The 13,758-nt window shown below is 42.3% G+C and overlaps 1 protein-coding gene across 3 annotated transcripts in view; it reads left to right on the top strand.

Annotated features, from left to right (window-relative positions):
• Positions 1-13,758, top strand: part of uif (sushi, von Willebrand factor type A, EGF and pentraxin domain-containing protein uif) — a 135,411-nt gene that overhangs the window by 96,867 nt on the left and 24,786 nt on the right. For all 3 annotated transcript variants that reach the window (XM_089582118.1, XM_089582119.1, XM_089582120.1), the window contains 12 exons: positions 1,371-1,529; positions 1,875-2,045; positions 2,459-2,623; positions 3,670-3,864; positions 6,209-6,484; positions 6,906-7,294; positions 7,699-7,872; positions 8,507-8,700; positions 8,911-9,287; positions 10,755-10,920; positions 11,200-11,451; positions 12,082-12,282. In XM_089582118.1, the coding sequence (XP_089438244.1) occupies positions 1,371-1,529; positions 1,875-2,045; positions 2,459-2,623; positions 3,670-3,864; positions 6,209-6,484; positions 6,906-7,294; positions 7,699-7,872; positions 8,507-8,700; positions 8,911-9,287; positions 10,755-10,920; positions 11,200-11,451; positions 12,082-12,282 (2,719 nt within the window). The remainder of the gene's footprint in view (positions 1-1,370; positions 1,530-1,874; positions 2,046-2,458; positions 2,624-3,669; positions 3,865-6,208; positions 6,485-6,905; positions 7,295-7,698; positions 7,873-8,506; positions 8,701-8,910; positions 9,288-10,754; positions 10,921-11,199; positions 11,452-12,081; positions 12,283-13,758) is intronic.

Below are 13,758 nucleotides of genomic sequence, written 5' to 3'. Positions count from 1 at the left end.
ACCCAGAAGTCCAGGGGTTTTATGATGCAGTTTCAGGATTAGTGTAGTCAAGGTATGCAGAAACCAATTTTACAGTCGCAGCCATATGATATGAGACATGCTTTGATGATCAAACTCCTCTATCACTTTACCTTGCAAAAATTAGGACATACATAATACACATGCTGGTAAATGCCACTAATGTGCTTGCTTTTAAAGTGAGAAAACTTCATACTTTCTTTACGCTGTGTGTTACAAAAGTTTAAACACAGAAGTGTGGTTTTATTATTCTGGCTGCGCCTGGACCTAAAAATTTCTCTGTAAATCAGTTAATCCAGTTGATGCTCACCTGGAATCACATTAATTTACTGTTTACATTATGAAAATTGAAAAAGAAGGAATAAGTCCAGCTTACTTCATTTTAAATTACTTTCAGAGTGATGTGAGTATTTTCGTAATAGACATAAATAAAGAAAGCTAACAGCCACTGAAACCAAGGAATGCATTGGGGAATGTTTCTATTTTTTATTTGTGATGTTGATCAATGGGAAATCCTCATATGCAGATTACTATTGGCTATACTCTGAGAATTGTGCCTGCAGTCTGCCAGCACCTTCTGTGGCTCAACACTTGATTTCAGTGGTTGTTGGCTTTCTTCACATGTGTGTTGTGAGCCCCTCAATTCCCTATCCTTCTTTACTGTTTATATAACAGGTTATTTTAAGGATCACATTAAATTTTTTGAGAAGACAGCACTTGATAGATTAAAATTCCTTTTCATTAACCTTACCCACTTTAATGTCAGCCCTTATGCACTCTGCATATAAAAAAGGCAAAGGAGCAACTGAACATCTACATATGATGGCACTGTTTTTGTGATAGTATATATTTAAAACTATGTGTCATACACCAAATTTTAAATACACAGGCTATACTGAGTTTTCTTCAGAGCATCATTCCACTTGTCATGGTATTTTTAATGCATGACTGAATACTAATTCATTTCAGTCATCTTTAACCAGGTCCCTGTACTACGACTTAGCTATCCAAAATCATAACTTCAAGGCCTGATATTTCACCAGTGTTTACTCAGAATCTTTACTCATTCTAAATAGTGCTAAAGTGTCAATTACAGTCACTAAACTGTGGCTCCTAAGGTTAAAACCCTATGAACCAGCTTCTCAGCCTCCATATCTGTGTAATTTTTCCTAGTGCATTGATGGTACCTAAAGGCCTCAAAAGTAAAACTTCTTTTACCATTTCAGCAATCATTTCCTCAGCAGCAGTTGCAAAAAATAACTCTTGTATTCTAACTTCTGCACCAAACTTGAAACATTTGCTGTGCCTTGTTCCTGTCCCACACCCCAACTCTCCTTCCTTTGGGCGTGCAGTGCACTGCCCTGCAGGAACGTTTGCCTCCAAGGATGAGAGGTGCACCTTCTGCAGCAGGGGTTTCTACCAAGACTTGACACGGCAGTCTTCCTGCAAACGCTGTCCTGTGGGAACACACACTCGTGACGAAGGCAGCAAGAGCCTCACTGAGTGCATTCGTAAGTTGCCTGTGGTCTAGCTGACTACGCACACCCCACCCAGAGGAAAGTCAGCATTGAGCTGCAGAGGAAATAAAAGCAGCACTGATTTTATCACAGCTTCATGTGCACTTTATTCCACCATTTAAATTCACTGTAATTTTAAATGCACATTATATAGTAATTGTAGATATGGCATGCCGTACAGTAGTGGAAATGATTTTTTCTGTGCTGCTAGTTAATTATATTATATGTAGCTTTGTACTGCTGATATAAATATGATATGTGCAAACAAATAAGCAGAAGTATTTTAAACAAGCATGGAACACACAATTTGTAATGCATACATGTTACTGCTCTTTGCAGCTGTTTGTGGGTTTGGAACATACTCTCCAACGGGTTTGGTGCCTTGCTTACAATGTCCATCAAATACCTTTGCTGGCACGCCTCCTATTGATGGCTTCAAGGAATGCCAGCGGTGCCCGGCCAATACCTTCACTTACACACCTGGAGCCGACTCTCTGAAGTCATGCAAACGTGAGCTTTTACATATATTTCATCCTGTAGCTGAGAAAAAACGTTCTTAATTTTTGTATCTTTAAAAATAAATCTCGAAAGCAGTTACTGATATTGTATATTCAAGCACTAACTGCTGTTTTCTTTATCTTAAAACTTCAAATATTGGCCTTCAAACTTGTGTAGTGAAGCAAGCATTTTTAAAAACAGCTGCATATAATTCATTTGTGCTTTTCTATCTGTCTGTAAGTAAGAAAACTTAGCAATAAATATTTCTGCATGCCCTCAAAAAAGGGTATGAATTAATACAAAGTCGTATACTGTAGCATAACTTGACAGCGACTTCTGTACTTAGTGCAACTTGACTGGCAGCATGCGCTAATTAGCTTGCTTAATATGTTGCTAATCTGTGATTTGATATTTGCTTTTTACAGCACGCTGCCCTCCAGGCACATACTCTGAAACAGGACTGGAACCCTGCTCACCATGTCCCATCAACTTCTATCAGCCCCAGGATGGCCAGACCAGTTGCATCAAGTGTGCCCCCAATCAGAAGACAGCCAGGCCAGGGGCCCTCAGTCCTGAGGCCTGCTCACCTGGTATGTGCAGACTACATATAGCTACTCACACCTTCAGTTATTTTCCAGTAGTATACCTGTACCAGCCCAAGACTATTGCAATGTACTATCAGAAACAAATGTCTCCAGGACACACAAAAAACAATTTACAGGCACCCATGCTATGTGTGCCAATGGTCAAATCATTTCTCTATCTTAGCTGACAGCAGATGAGACCTCCACAAGTGTGGTGTGGAGCCACTGACTAAAAACAGAGATATCAGCATTCATTTCCAGTCAGGCACATTGGAGGCCTGTGCCCTCCATACTAGTACATATGACTAAAAAATGAAAAGCCAAAGGACCTTCGTACACTGTAAAAAAAATACTAGATGATTTGAATGCACCCAAGACATGCAGAAAAGTAAATGTGGCACATTTCTTCCTTGTTTGTGGGTCAGAACAATCTGGTAAATGATTCCAGGCAGTGCGAAACATGGCAAACATAGCGTGTACGAACTTACACTCTGCAAAAGTGAAAGCCATGTTTCAGCAGGCAAAAATGTAACATGCAAAAATTTTATGAAACCTGAAGAATGTCTAAGAGTCCTCCTTAAGCAGGCCAACCTTAAAAAAAGGACTGTGTCCCAAAACAAGCTGATATTAACACAGTGCATCTTGAGGTGAAGCAACTACAAGTTCTTTTTATTTCCTGTTACACAACAGATTCATTTTAACCATTAAAATTATGATAAGATTTAAGCTTGAAAAACCACAGCACATCCAACAAAAAGTTGCAGAGCAAAATCTCTGAAAAAATTGTTATTGTGAATATTTTTACTTGTCCTGAACAGAATGCGCAAAACTGAGGCATATAGGGGGATAGCAGCTGCTTGTCTCTCCTGGATGTACAGCCTTTGTCAAAAGTAAAGAGCCCAGATGGTTCTCCGTTTGCATTAGGGTGAGCTGGTTAGTTTGCAACTGGAATGCTAGTTCGCACAGTGTGTAGTCACTCCATCAGTCCTCATCCATTGTGCTGTTTTTACACTCCAAATGTTGCCTCCTCATTTTCTTTCTTTTTTTTTCAGTGCACTGCAACCCAAGCATCTGCCAGAATGGCGGCTTATGTGTGGCCCAGAACCATGAGGCTGTTTGCTACTGTCCAGCAGGCTTCACAGGACAGTTCTGCGAAACTGACATGAATGAGTGTGACAGCACACCGTGCTACAATGGGGGAACCTGTGTGGATCAGCCACAGGGATACAAATGCAAATGTCCTCCAGGTGGGCATGACTCTTTATGCAGCAATGATTGTTTGAGCACAGTTTAACATTTTAAAGAATGCAAATGTCAACACTCTGGCCATACACGGCGCAGAGGTGTGTCTTCATGTACTGAACAGTTAGCATCAGACTTGTGTAACATGCTCGAGTGGCATGCTGCTCTGCAAACAAAGCAGCACCTAGCTGCAGTTGCAGTTGTCATAAATTCTGCCGCCGTGGTGGCTCAGTGGTTACGGTGCACGGCTGCTGACCCGAAAGACGCGGGTTCGATCCCGGCCGCGGCAGTCGAATTTCGATGGAGGATAAATTCTAGAGGCCCGTGTACTGTGCGACGTCAGTGCACGTGCAGAGAACCCCAGGTGGTCGAAATTTCCGGAGCCCTCCACTACGGCGTCTCTCATAGCCTTAGTCGCTTTGGGACGTTAAACCCCATAAACCAAACCAAACCAGTCATAATTCTAAATGCAACACTTGCAAAAAAGCTGAGCCATGTCACTTGGAAGCCAGGCAGGCATAAGCACGTAATCTGAAAACAATTAGCTGCTGTGTGTAGTCAGCTGCACACTGGTCAAGCACTCTATACAAGTTTGACACTGACTGTACCAATGCAGCGTTATATCATGTACAAATACATCTAAACGATACATCATCTATTGGTAATGAGCAGCTGGATGTAAGTATGGGTGCTTGCTTATCGTAGTGTAGCATAAGCATGAGGGACAAGTTTTATGAATTTATTATACTCGCTGTTATTTTTTTTTTGATGTTTTAAAGTTTCAGCTACAGTTACTCTGTAAAATTGTTAATGCCATCTTTGCACCAGCTGAAGCTAATTTAAGCTAATTAAGCTTCCTAGAACTTCTGCCTGTTCAAAAGACATAGAGTGTTGAGTTACCCCTGGTTCATATTCAGATGCAGTTAAATGACGCTCGTTTAGAAGAACTGTACATCTCAGCTGAAGTTATTAAGCAATTGATGATTGAGAAATAATGGTTTGCTCTTGGCAACCTTCAAAGTATTGATGGCATTGATGATAAAGTTTGATCCTCCTACACAATAATGCCAGATGTTGAAGATCACTCTGAAAAATAAGAAATATGCGTGGCCACTTTTAACTCTGCTTAAGGAAACTGCCAATTGGTAGTCATGAAAGGCGGAAGGTATGGAAAATATCACAGATCCAACTTGTGAATTACAAAGCCTACTGCAAAACCTTGGGAAACTTTGTGAAACATTGTAATCCATATCAGGGTATTCGTAGAGGTCAAAAGAGTGCAAACCAAGAACAACAGATAGCTAGAAAAGCCAAGGTGAAGATTCATAGATCGTGGCATGGCAACAGACAGTGCCTGAACTTGAGTTCAGCTCTCACAAGTGCCCCAAGAGGGTGCACTATTGGTGAATATTGCACTGCCTAGAATGCAAGTGATGTTTAACATGATGGATTTGGGGTTTCTGACTGTTTTGCGATTTTTCACTCAAAAAATTTTTGTATAAAATTCACCCCGCATAATGATCGCACCCCTAAATTTGCGTCAATTTTTTGAAAAAAAAAGTGCTATTATTATGTGAGTAAATACGTATCTTAACAGTGACTAGACTCCTACTCTAGACTGCTCTAGGCAAGCAAAAGTGCCTTTTCTGCTTTGCTTGCCTTCCATTATATTTTGATACCTGATGGAAAAGTATCTGCTATCATTTCTTTTACTGGGTGACGTGAGGGAATATTAAAAAACCTCAGGCATTTGAATTAATCTGGAACCCTTCCCTGTGGCATCTCTCATAGGCTATGTGCAGCTTTAGGACATTAAAACCAGCACACTATACCACACTTATGTTTATTTCTTAAGCCTGAGACATCTAGAGGTCAGCAGTGAGAAAGTAGAAGCTCCATGAGTGAAGGGATTTATCATGTAAGCATTCCAGTCACTCATCAACAGGTGGTGTACAAAATAAAACTAGGGGCTTTTGTTTGCATCATGCTATGGGGCATTCACTGTCTATAATGCCATACAGATAAACTACCACTTGCCTACTATTTAATTATTTATTTGTAGGCACTGAAATCCCAGAAACAGGATTTTAGCAGGGTGTGGAATATGCATTAAGAGAAACGACACATCAAATTAATAATAATAATAAAAAAAAAACTAGAAGAAACACATGTTGCAGTACCAAATGCCTGAAAATAAAGTGCAAATACGAAAGCAAGCACAATGCAACAAGCGAGATAACCTAGTGCAAATGTATTCTAAAAAATATCCTGGTGCTTCATTAGAAAATGTCAGAGGAAAGCTTCCTGTAGTGTTACATTACTTACTGCGCTTGTATGGCTGACATCCAGGTTACACCGGCTTGCAATGCCAGGAAGAGCAGAGCGACTGTCTCAACAATACGTGTCCAGACCGTGCAATGTGCCAGGACCTGCCAGGCCAGGGCACTGTGAACTGCCTCTGCCGATCGGGTTACGAGGGCCCCACATGCAACATTACCGTGAATCCCTGCACAGTTGGTGACAGCCCCTGTGCCAATGGAGGCCTCTGTGTGCCTTTGCAGCAGGGACGTTACAAGTGCCAGTGCCCTCTTGGTTGGAGCGGCCCCACTTGCCAGATTAATATTGGTGAGTACGGAATTGTGTGTGCCATTTGCTGCTGCATTCAGACAGAACTCCAGAAGGCAGCAATGGAAAGGCAGGTGTAAGACCATTTGTATGCCTACTGCACTGTTCAAAATTTCATGTAGCCTTATTGTGTGCAGCATGACTTGCTTGTTTCTTTTTTACGGCAGCATGAACCATTGTGCACTTTCTGGAATATGGCATCAGCTCTCTGGATGGAACTGCATGGTGCATTGTTGCTGCCAGAACTGGTCAAAACAAATCACATGTGCGAGCAGTTCTCTGCATCTCTGAAAGTTATCGACAGTTATTACCTTTGAATTGCTCACACTAACTAGATGTAGGAAAGGAATGCTTGAATGTTTCAGCATGTGTGAAGAAAGGGGAAGAGAGTGATAAGTTCCCCCAATTTTTTTCTTCTCAGATGACTGTGCAGAGAATCCGTGCCTTCTGGGAGCCAACTGCACTGACCTGGTCAATGACTTCGTCTGTGACTGTCCTGCTGGCTTCACGGGAAAGAGGTGCCACCAAAAAGTGGAGCTGTGCAATGTTGACCCGTGTGTACATGGCACATGCATTGACCGCCTTTTCTACAGCGAGTGCATATGCCATCCAGGCTGGGAGGGACAGACTTGTGAGCGCAACATTGATGATTGCCGCTCCAATCCTTGCGTCAACAATGGTGTCTGCATTGATGGCATCAATGAGTTCCGCTGCCAGTGCGACACTGGCTATACTGGATCCAAATGCCAGCACACTATCGATGACTGTGAATCGTCTCCTTGCCAGAATGGTGGAACTTGCTTTGACCAGGTGGGCCTTGGATTTGTGAGAAAAGTCCTGTGATGAACAAGTAAAACAAATAGTATGAGTAACTAACTGCAACCACTGATGTGCAGTCATTACATAGAATTTACCTTCATAGCTTATGAGAAGTGTGCTGATGTACCTCAATTAGTCTCGGTGCTCACTCCATCAACTGCGTAGTGAATTATCGAAAATCGTTGCTTAAAAAGAGTATTTTTGAGAAATTAGAAGTGAGGTGCTTATGGGCGTGTGATGCATGTTTTTATACATGGCAGATATGAAAAACCAAGGACATAAACTGATAATCAGAAATTTTATAAAAATTCAGTTTCATGTAAATTTCTTCACAGTGCTACACCATGAATATTGACCTTCTGCCGTCAAAAGTAATAATGTTTTTTTCTTTTCAGATTGAAGGCTTCATCTGCCAGTGCAGACCAGGTTATGTTGGTCTTCAGTGTGAGGCAGAAGTGGATGAATGTATCAGTAGTCCTTGTTACCCTACAGGAACCGAGCGGTGTGTGGACAGTGACAATGCTTATAAGTGCATCTGCAATCCAGGCTATACAGGGGAGCTATGTGAGGTATGCAAAGTGGTGTGATCTTTCCTCCTTTTTTTGGGCAGATCATGTGAGCCAACAAATGGTTCTCAAGGAATAAAAGTTTCAAGCATTTAACTTAGAACCCAAAGATGTGTACAGTCTTAGAGCTAAAAACGAAAAAGCAGTTCTTCTGCAGAGAATGCTTTCCTTTGTGGTTTCTGTTCAAGACTAATTTTTGTGACCAACGCAATTTGGCACCGCACATACACAGACTTAAAGAAAAGGAGCATGTTCAAATATCTGCAGAACTACACTCTGTTTCATACATCAGGTACAACACTGTCAAAGCTAGCACTCTTGTTTGCGCTGCCTACATCTGAGAACAAAAAGTAGCGCATTCTTTGTGGTGAGCAAAAAATAATAAATGCTCTGCCTATAGGCCTATTACATAATATGTTTGTCATGAGCTTGATTAAATGCACTGTTTTGGCTGACACAACTCAGCCGCTTTCTCATGCCTTAGATCACTCGGCCACAGAACAAGTGCAGACTAACACGCCTCCCTTTATTTTTTCATGCGGTCTACTTCTGTACCTTTCCTAGCATTGCACCTGATGTATGAAGCACATTCTCATGTACTTAACTTGTTGAAAAATATCTTGCAAATGCCTTACAGGTCAACATTAATGAATGTGAATCCAATCCCTGCTTGAATGATGGCAAGTGCACGGATGCAATCAATGGCTTCAAGTGTTTCTGTCCACCTGGCTGGACAGGTGAACGCTGCGAAATTGATGTTGGAGGCTGTGCTTCAGACCCCTGCTTGAATGATGCACGCTGCATAGACCTGTTCGAGGACTACTTCTGTGTGTAAGTATTATTCATTTTCTTCACATTTTTCTGCAGAAGACTCACCCATTGATGTGGTGAATATTATTTGCACTGCCTTTCAGATATGCACAATTAGGTGGGCCCAACTGCATCTGGCGCTAAAAACTTTTCTTGTTTATTATATAAATTGTATTAAGGCATACCAATATTATGTCTAAATATGTATTGCTTGTTCTTTTTCAATTGCAGTTGCCCATCGGGAACAGATGGGAAACGCTGTCAGACATCACCGCAGCGGTGTATTGGAAACCCGTGCACCCATGGTGGGACCTGTCGTGACTATGGTAGCGGCCTCAACTGCACGTGCCCACCGGGTTACAGCGGTGATGGCTGCCAGTATGAACATAAAGCCTGCTCCGATGTCTGCCGTAATGGTGCCACATGCAATGAAGTCGGCAATTCAGTCCAATGCATCTGTGCACCAGGCTTCACAGGGCCCCACTGTGAGTCTGATGTACAGGACTGCACGCCATCCTCATGCCCACCGAGCGCCACATGCATCGACCTTACCAGTGGCTTCTACTGCAAGTGCCCATTCAACTTGACTGGAGAGGACTGCCGCAAACGTGAGCATAATTACCTAATAGATAAATGCTGTGTGCATATTCTTTTCACTTCCCGGTGAGCAGCTAAAGGGCAGAACCACAGTATTTCCATAGAGATGCATCCTCGTATGGTATTGCAGCCTGTAGTGATGAGTAAACTTGCGTCTTCGCACAGAGGAGTAAGGCTACTATTATTGCGAGTACTTGTGACCTTTACCAGCCAAGCATTATCAGCCAGACATTGGTGCCACTCTTGCACTGTAGTTGGTCACCACATGCTACGCTGCCCATTAAAAATCTCGCTCCTAGAACTTGGCAGCTTCTCCAACTGATGTACCCAAATAACAGATGTGGTGACATAAATGCAATGGATAACAGATGTGATCTGACCGCTTAAAAATCAGGCCATTCAAAGTACTACACCAGACAGGAGATGTCTTGACCTTCAGTGTAAAAGTTTACGAAGAGCATGGGGTTTCAGGTCTTCTATTAAAAAGACAGTCGTGACAATTTTTGCTACTAGAAAAATTGTGGAGTTACAGTGCAGCACTACATAATCATATACTTGTTATAATGTCCCCTCCCCCCTGTGAACAACGAGGAAAAGCTTTTGTTTTTGGCTTGGATCTTCAAGGCACATGTAATCCATGGATGGTCAACATGTAGATAATAATATTCATAGCTTGCTCATAACTAAGTGAGAAAAAAAAAAAAAAAAAAACAGTATAGGACTGCTAAAAAGGCTGAGACCATACATGCTGATGTGCACTAGTAGCAAAATGCAGTCTGCAGGAAGACATAGCAGTTCCTTCTTGCTTTACGAAGTGCGCAGGCTTCATTGCTACTTATCATGTTGCTACAAGCTGTTTTTAGTAAAGATACATGAAATGAGCATTTGTAACAGCCTAAAACAGTACAGCTTCTCAAATTTTCGATAGCATTGTGCAGTTGACAGCTGCTGAGTGGGTCAGCTCATAATGCCAAGTAGTGTAATTAAAAGCATATGCACATGCACATGAAACATGTTAATGTGAATAATGTTTGCTGTCCCATTCCCTCTAGCAGCAGGACATAGTCTCTGCGCTTGCTGTCTCATTGAACAGCCCTCAGCACTGGCATCCAGTGTTAGGCTGAGAATGTACAGGAGGTAAACCATCACATATGCATTATGTGAAATGAAAAGTACAGCTTCATTCTCATGTGCTTGCAACCACACCTTGTTTCATAGGGCAAGGTATGAGCAAATAGAGCAGCATGGATCATGTCCTGCTTCAAAGAACAACCTAACAGATGACGCTTGCACTCTGTTTTATTCCCACACTGATTTAAGTAGCTTTGAGCCATGACAAGGCACTGACTAGTCATGTGGCTGGCACTCACTTGATATTATTAAAAATTTTCAAGGCTGTAATTTTTATACACAATGCAAGCAAGCAGAAAAAAAAACTACTCTGTAAGCTTTCTTAATGGTTGCATTCAAACTTGCAGCCATAAACATCGACTATGACCTTTACATCAACGATGAAAGCCGATCTTCTAGCGCTGCTTTGGCAACATCCTTTGAGCTGGGCTCCAAGAGTCTGACCATCGCCATGTGGATCCAGTACAACACACCAAGCTCCATTGGAACATTTTTCACTCTTTACAGCGTAGAGTGAGTCTGCAGTTTGTTTTTCATATTTGTATTCTAGCTCTTAAATGCTTTCAGAAGCAAACAGATGGTCCACTGAATGCATGCCATAAAACTGCTTTCACAGCAGACTTTGAATGCCAGCACAGTGCGGAAGCATTAGTCAAGCAACATTTCACTGCAGCTATGTGTGCTTGTTTGATAATGGTAAAAATGCAACAAACTATTTTTTATGAACCTTAGCAAAAGAGTGCATCATCTCACACTGTTTCTGTCCTTTTTGCATCCTTTTCAAATATCCAGGTCCCCTTACTTGCCAATTGGAAAGCGAAAGCTTGTTATGGCTGATGACACAGGTGTCATGGTGTCACTCTTCCCTGACCTGACGTCAGACATCTACATCCCATACTTGGACAATGTACCCATCAATGACGGCCAGTGGCATCACATCGTCATCATATGGGATGGTGACCATGGCACCCTGACACTCATCACTGACACAGCTGTGGCTGGAATGGTCACTGGCTACATACATCAGGAGCATTTGCCAGACTTGTATGTACTCTTTGGCCTTAGCTGTGTGCTGGATGGATAACACTTTTTTTTTCTATTCCTACATTTGCAGTAAATTCATATGGGCCCATTGCTTGCAAAAAAAAAAAAAAATTGGGAACCAGTTTTATATTGCTGCTTCTTGCTCACATAGCACTCTGTGTGCACTTGCATGCCCATTGCACAAATATATTTAAGGACAGAACGCATCTAACGGGAGCATGGTCTCCATATCAAAATCCATTACTGAAATTATATTACAGTGTAGTATGCCATACTGTAACTGCTGCATGGCACAAATGAATCAGTCTAGCCTATTGTCTCCTGGTTTTTACTTCCAATACCTAGTTCCTTTTAAGCATGCACCGACATGTTCTTATGTTAACAGGCTAAGCTACAAAAAGATATGCGGGCACTAAAATTTAGGAATGACGGCAGGAAAACTTAGAAAAATGCACTACGCATATGTAGCGCTAATGTAGGTTGTACCTGAAAATAAGAAAGGTAGCACTGGCCCTAAATTGTTGTCACAAAATTCCTTATCTGTCCAAAAATACTATGTGCATGCATTTTACTCAACACAGTAATGATTGCAGCTAATTGTGGTCTTCGCTCGCTTTTGCATTCTTTTAGTGGCTGGGTCAGCCTAGGAGCACCGCTAAATGAAGAAAACAAAGCCACTGCAAACAGTGGCTTCCATGGCCGCATTAGCAGAGTCAACATTTGGGACCGACCGCTTGACTTTACGACTGAAATACCCCATCAGTTCCGTAGCTGCAAAAATGCTCCAGTTCTCTTTGATGGACTGCTTCTCAGGTGGACTGGCTATGACAGGTCAGTACAATGGCCACGCTGTTGTGGCTCATGTAGTGCACTTATTCAACTAATAGTAGAGGTATCTTATTGTTTGTTGGCAGATCAAATTTTATTATGGTAAGCACTTTTATAAAGATTAACTAGCTGTAGGAAGTGAACATCCTTTTATAGCAACAGCTGTTAAAGGCCTGTTCCGTGTGTTTCGTACCATTGTAAAACTAGCAGTGCATAACCAAGTGGTGGTTTCCATGGGAACCACTCGGAGGGTGGTTACCGTAAGAGGAGAGTATGGCGAGAGTGGTCGAATGCGCAACTGGAGGGTGTGGGTGGTTACTATGGAAAGAGGTGAGCATGGCGAGAGTGTAAGAATGCGCAATTGGAGAGAGGTTGCAGTGGTTCCCATGGCAAGGAAGAAGGTATGGCAAGAGCAAGGAATGTGCAATTGAAGGGTGGCTGGCATAGAAACCATCTGAAGGGTGGTTACTAGGGAAGGAGGAGGGAGAGTATGGCGAGAGCAGAGGAATGTAGCATGGTCCGTTTGCAGCGGCTGCAACGAAACGTGCCGCCCAAGGAGAGGTTCAACTGTGGTGACATTGGGTGCCCGGAATGGTGGACTGGAGCGGAGTGCCAGTCATAGAATGAGTATGTGCAGAAGACTAAAAAAAATGCTCCATGACTATAATATATATATATGCATGTCTTTCTCAAACTCTCTACCTCAATATGTCATGAAATGAATACCCCAACAGCTGTCGCTGTCTCACGTTACACAGTGATAATCGTCTTGTGTTTTTAGCGCACTAGCACTATAACCCGCAGTCTCAGATTTCACCGATGTTTGTTTGTCCAAAGCCTCTTCCTAGGTGGCCCCCCAGTGGCAAGTTGGCTACCTAGGTCTCGTGACCTTGTGACGTCATCACAACCTGCCCACTGGGTTGTGAGCAAACTGCCCACCGTGGCAGGTGGCAGTTAGATTAATAAATGGTCATGAGAGATTGCTTAGGAAGGGCAACTTGAGTCTCACAAGCCCCACTGGTGACAGCACCTGCCATCGCTAGGCAGTGGAACATCGCTTAACCACTGCACCAGGAGTGGTATGAGGACTCCCTGTAATCTATGAATGTAAAGTAGGGAGTGACCAATTCCACATACATAGGCATTAACCCATTAATGCTATCACATCATACCCTTAAGGCGGAGCTTAAGTCCAATTTCACCAATCTTTATATGAAACCTGCTTGTCCTTGAAAACCGAGCCTCAAACTGAAACTGGTTTGGTTTGGTTTATGGGATTTAACGTCCCAAAGCGACTGAGGCTATGAGAGACGCCGTAGTGGAGGGCTCCGGAAATTTCGACCACCTGAAGTGAAAACTAAAGTGCAGTGCACCGAAGTCGCATTTGGCCTAACCACTCTAAATTGGCCGTCATTTTTTGCCTTGTTTTGCCCATATATAAAAAAAGCATATATTTAAAACAAATTTGAACGTAGTCAA

The sequence above is a fragment of the Amblyomma mixtum genome, chromosome 3 (genome assembly GCF_055824585.1).
Source record: "Amblyomma mixtum isolate Tamu chromosome 3, ASM5582458v1, whole genome shotgun sequence".
Taxonomy (NCBI): Eukaryota; Metazoa; Arthropoda; class Arachnida; order Ixodida; family Ixodidae; genus Amblyomma; species Amblyomma mixtum.
This window is presented reverse-complemented; position numbering and strand designations above follow the sequence as displayed.